We start from the raw sequence: 6,000 nt of genomic DNA, 5'->3' as shown, positions 1-6,000 counted from the left end.
TCAGCTTTACGTGAATAAAAATTTGAGCAAAATCGCTAAAAGTATTATTTACGTAAAGCTGAGCAATTACTCCAGAAACGCTGAGTAATAGAAATTGTTTTTTTTATTCACCCGGTCTTTTGTATGTAGTTTGAGTTCTCTAAATTAAATCAAGGTAAAACTTTTGTGAAAGAAGCTAAACTTTAAAACCTCCTTGTAAATTTGCTTAATAAAGCTTGTAAAAAAATGCTTATAAAGCCTGTAATAAATCAGTAGTTACGTAGTAACAAAGTATTCTATTTACATATAATTACAATCGGTTTTACAAACTCACGCCAAAAAACATCAATGTTTACATCAAACATCATGCAATTTTAGTTGAAAAAGTGCGCGCTGTAATAGTATTTGAAAACGTGCGCCAAACAATGTTTAATATATAGAATCTAATAAATGCCTAGCATTATTGACGAAAATTAATTAATAAACTACAAATTAAAAAATGTTCGCAAAAAATAAAAATCGAAAATGATTGTCTTTCAGACAACGCAATCTAACAGTCTGTAAGCTTATCAACAATTACTAAATTTTAGAACGACTTTGGACTCTTAAACCATTTTAATGATCGCCTTAATCGAATGGAAAAATTTTCTTCTCTTTACAAACCTCTTCTACTAACTAAGCGAATAGTTAGTGTTTTGATAAGTTTAAAATAAAAACATCACGTGTCGAATTCATTGATCGCATCATTTTAGAATCGATTTTGTGAGCGACATCATTTTATAAAATCTGAGTGTTCTTTTATATACAATTTAAAACATAGAATCTAACTGAGCGCTAAAATCATCAATGTCAGCCATTATATCAGCAAGAATATCATCAGTTTCCTCAAACCTATGTTTGATATATATATATATATATATATATATATATATATATTATATATATATATATATATATATATATATATATATATATATATATATATATATATATATATATATATATATATATATATATACCCACTTATTAGTTAATCTAAATTTTGCTATCAACTAATATTAATTAATTAATTAACTAGTATTAAAGTCGCTAAGAATAAAGTATTACCCTCTGTCTCCCTTTTTTTTTAGAGTAGGTGGTTCTTCGATTTCATCGCTAGGTGGAGAGATCAACTCAGGAGGTGGCAATGGTAAATCCTGACAAGGGGCTGGTAATGAAGATGTTTGTGCCCAAATCATTTTCCTAGGTGGAGGTGGAGGGGTAAAAGATGGCATTTTAGGAGACGTCTCGGAAACTGGTGGTGGAGACACCACTCGCTCTAAAACAGGCTCGAATGGTTGACTAGTTGGTAGTTCATCTAAATATCATATATCAAAACCACAGATATCAGACCGTTTATATCAAAACAAAAAATATACAAACAAATACAACTAAATATATAACGTATAAATTAAATACCAAGAGTAGAGTGAAGTAAAAAATATTTGCAAAAAAAATTTAACATTTAAAAAAGAATTTATGATAAGTTGGTGTTTATGATCATAACTATACAGTCATGGTCATAACTAAATATTTAACTTTTATATATTTTTTTTAATTGTAGTGTTTAAAGTGAAGTTTTTTTAATTGTAGTGTAGTGTAGAACATTAAAAAAAAAAAAAGAAAGAAAGAAAAACTATTTTTTGCAAAGGAAAAACTCAAAAGAAGGAGAAATTATAAGTATTAAAAATGTCATTAAATTACCGTGTATAAAAGTGTATTTATACCGTGTATAAAAATACTATTTATTATATAAAATTAAAAATGGCACTAATAAATTTTTTTTTTAATTTTTTTAAAACCCCGTTTTTTTTTTGTTTTTTTTTAAAACCCCGTTCAAAATTTTCCACACTAAATTTACAACCTCCCTATTAATTTGAAAGGAGGAAATAAATAAACTTAACGTGACTACAAACAAAAAATCTCCAAGTTTAAGGTTTCTAAATTTTTTTCAGGTTTCATTGCTCGTTGGAACTAACTTATTTGAAATTGGTTTCACTAATTTTTACTTTACTGAGGGTAATAGATAAAAAAAACTTTAGCAATTTGAATTTGGACTTATTTATTCATGTGGTAAATTTTCTAATTATTTAATTATGCAAATTACGTATTTTAAAGGTTAAAAAGTTACAAAGGATGATCAAACTTCTGTTAAAAGATCTCATGTAAGAGCTTGGATTCTTACAACAACCTATCGGTTTAAGAAAACCTGTAACTTTAAGATGGTATCATGTCATGTTATTATGTGGTATCATGAAGTATTATGGTTTACAAATATACAACCTCAAACAACACAAAATTAAGACCAGGTAACAACCTAAGATTTTAGGAAACCTGAATAATTAATCAGCATCAGCCAAGCCTATAATGATTTTTAAGGTTATTAGCTTTTAATATAATGAAAAAATAGATATAATAATAAAATGATTATGTTAGACATAATTTGTTTTCAGAACATTGTAAAACTCGCCTAATAAATAAAGAGAACCCAGAATAATATGAATATATGAACATTTGAAGACCTTGAGTGAAAACGTTATATTAAAGTTAGTGTCCCAGCTGCTCTCTATCAACATACTATTTTCAACATCTGAAGCTGTACACAAAAAAGCCAATTGTAAACAATCTAAGTTTCAACATATCCAAGCTTGTTTTGATAAAAAAATAACATATTATTTTAAAAAAACGTTTTTTTAAATATCAAAAAATTCCCTTAGTATAGATTTGTGTCACAAAGTTATACAACTCCAGTGATTAATAGTTATGTACTTCTATTCAACTTTACCTAAGACACTTTTTTACCTGACCTACCTGTTTCAAATACATAGCAAAATGAGGTAAAACATAAATAAAAAGACATACTTGAACTAACACTGCTGGATCTTTTAGGAGGAGCAGGTGGAGGAACCTTTTTAACAGATTGTTTTGGTGGAACTATAGGTGGTGCAGAGGTTACGTCAGAATTTTTACGAATATTGGAGTTTGCTATTGAGCTTGTTCTTGCCATAGTATTTGGTGGACTTGTCATTTGCTCAGCGGAGCTTGTACGCCGTTCCATTTGTTTGAAAAGATCTTTAAAAGAAAAAAGAATTATCAAACTATAACATTTCTAAAGATTTTAGCAATGCTATAAAAATATTTTATTCAGAGACAAGTAACTAGGGACTAGGTCAGAATTCGGCCAAAAATTTTAAGATAAAAACATAAAAAACTTTAATGCTAATAATTCTGAAAATTCAATTTTTTGATTTGTGCTCAATAATAGAAGAATAAAATTGTAAAAACAAGAAAAATACAAACAAGTAAGCTCCAGTATATACATTCTTTTTTGAATATTATATATTAGGAGTGTTCAAAAAAAAATAATTTCAAAACGTGAATACACAAGAAGCCAAATTTCGGGCAAATATAAAAAAAATACATTTACAAAAAAAAACTCCAAAAATATTGACTTTTACATTGTGCTCAAGCACCAAATTACCCCGAAAAATGCCCCAAATTGTTAATAAATTATTTGGCTTTGAGTGCAAGGTAAATCTCAATAATTTGTAATACATTAAAAAATAATTTCAGCACAAATGCGCAAAAAAAGAATTTTGCACAAATACGCAAAAAAAAAAAAAGAACTTTTTATTTTGCATAAACTATGCGAAATCTTTTTTTTATTTTAAATAACACTAATGAAAAAACCAGGATACACAACAATCTGAATAAAAAATTTGGACCATTATGATTACATTAGAAAAAAAATATTGAGATTTACCTTGCACTCAATGCCAAATAATTTAGGAACAATTTGGGCATTTTTCGGGGTATTTTGCCATTTGAGCCCAAAGTAAACGTCAGTATTTTTGGAACTTTTTTTTTTGTAGTCACATTCTTTAAATATTTGCCTCAAATTTGGCTTCTTGTGTATTCGCGTTTTGAAAATTTTATTTTTTACATAGGTTAACAAAAAAGAAAAAGATATATATATATATATATATATATACATATATATATACATATATATATATATATATATATATATATATATATATATATATATATATATATATATATATATATATATATATATATATATATATATATATATATATATATATATATATATAGGCAATTCCACAGCAGAAAATGAAAAAGTAGTCAGATTTTATTCTCTTCGCCAACTTTTAGCAAATGAGTATTGATGTAGATACATGAAAGTTTATTTATAATACTAAAATACTTTAATACTAAAATTAATTAACTTAAGTAATTTTTATGCCTCCGAAAGTTGTTGTTTTTCTCATTGTCGCATGATAAAAAAGGTATCATTGTAAAATGTTATTTTAACCATGAATTTATTTGCATAATCGGAATTAAATTAGTGTAAAAATGGAGCTAACATACTCAAATTGTTGTTGGTCAACTTTATACTTTATAAAATATATATATTTTAAGAAAATAACGAAAGAACTTTTGCAATTTTCATGTAACGTAAGTTAACAAAAACATGATAAAGTTTTGCTTTGTCTAAAATTTAGTTAAAAAGCTTAAGTTTTTAATAATATATGCAAAAGAATATTAAATAAGACATTTTTACATTTAAAGTTTTGAATAACGATGCATAGTTAAAGCACATTTTTATTATAAATTTGTGTAACATAAGTTAAAACTACATGCATTTACTAAAGTTCTGGCACTTTTTTGTTAACAAAATGAATTGCATCATTAAGTAATTATTATTTTGTTGACAAGGTTTTAACTGAAACTTTTTATATTAGGAGAATTTAGAAAAAAATCTTTAATTTTTTTTTTAATATTATTTAAAATTATTTACATTATTATTGCTTTTTTATTTGTTTATGTCTTCTTATTTTATTTGACATAAATAAACATAAATAAATAAAAATAAGAATTATATAAATATTTGTATTTAGACATTACAAAAAAAAAATTTATTTGCTATAATCAGTTAGAATCTAAATAATCAAATAAAAAATCAGTTTGAATCTTTTTTGTTTTTGTTTTCGTAAAACAAACGTTTGTAAATGCAATTATGGGTCATCCATAAAGCACGTCACCCTATATTTGTCATTTCTTAACCCATTCCCTCCTGTCACAAACAATCACATATACCTGAACCCCTCTCCCTCCTAATCTGTGATAGTAATTTTTTCATCAAAAATATTTTAAAAGATTTAAATATAAATATTTTGCAGTATTTTAAAAATTCAACCTAATGAAAATATGCATAAACGTAAGGAGTGTAAGTAAAATCTTTGAAAAACCAAAGATTCTCTTATTTAAATGACTCAAAGAAGTATTAATAAAGTTGTAATACTAAAAGAATTTTTTAAAGTTGCTCTGTTTTCGATTTGATAACTTTTTTTTAAATTTCTTTTGTTAATTAATTTTAATGAATACTTTTTCAATACTTCAATACTTTTACAATTGTTTTGTTATGTAGCTCTAATTTTTAATAATAGATATAAAAAATCCACGATAAATATCGCTCGGTAACGTAAGTGATGTGACATAAGTTAAATATATAGTATCAAAAAAACTAGTTTATTTTCGTTAGCCAGTCACCTCTGATTAAATTTTATACATTTTTTATATTGGCATAGATTTCTTAACATCTTGTGAAAGTTTCTAATACAAAACGCTTTACTGATTCGCAGGAATCTGACCTATAAATTTAAGCAATTTTTACCTTGTTTTCTGTGTAACGCAAGTAAAGTGCCATTTTCAGTAAAGTTTGCTCTCTTTTGGCCAGACTCAAAACTTTTTAGCTCATTTTTTTATATGTAAGTGCTTTAAGGTATAAAAACATTTTTTCTGGTTTTCCAAAAAAAGTTAAACATAATGTTGATGTTTTTTTAGAAAACCATTAAAAAATTATGCGGAAAAGATATTATTGGATTTTTTTATTCTTTAGACTAACAGCTTTCATATAAAAAAGCTCAAAGTTTAAATAGGCAAATATTTGATAAAGTT

The 6,000-nt window shown here is 25.4% G+C and overlaps 1 protein-coding gene across 2 annotated transcripts in view; it reads right to left on the bottom strand.

Moving 5' to 3' along the window:
* Positions 1-260: 260 nt before the first annotated feature.
* The window catches only part of LOC100203998 (caskin-1), a 55,489-nt gene continuing 49,749 nt past the window's right edge, over positions 261-6,000 (bottom strand). For both annotated transcript variants that reach the window (XM_065804018.1, XM_065804017.1), the window contains exons 21-23: positions 2,881-3,090; positions 1,087-1,336; positions 261-870 (exon numbers count right to left, since the gene is read on the bottom strand). In XM_065804018.1, coding sequence (XP_065660090.1) covers positions 789-870; positions 1,087-1,336; positions 2,881-3,090 — 542 coding nt within the window. In that variant the 3' untranslated portion in view covers positions 261-788. The remainder of the gene's footprint in view (positions 871-1,086; positions 1,337-2,880; positions 3,091-6,000) is intronic.

Source organism: Hydra vulgaris, chromosome 08 (assembly GCF_038396675.1).
Source record: "Hydra vulgaris chromosome 08, alternate assembly HydraT2T_AEP".
Classification (NCBI taxonomy): Eukaryota; Metazoa; Cnidaria; class Hydrozoa; order Anthoathecata; family Hydridae; genus Hydra; species Hydra vulgaris.
Note: the sequence above shows the minus strand (reverse complement) of the source record. Positions and strands in the feature narration are given on the sequence as shown.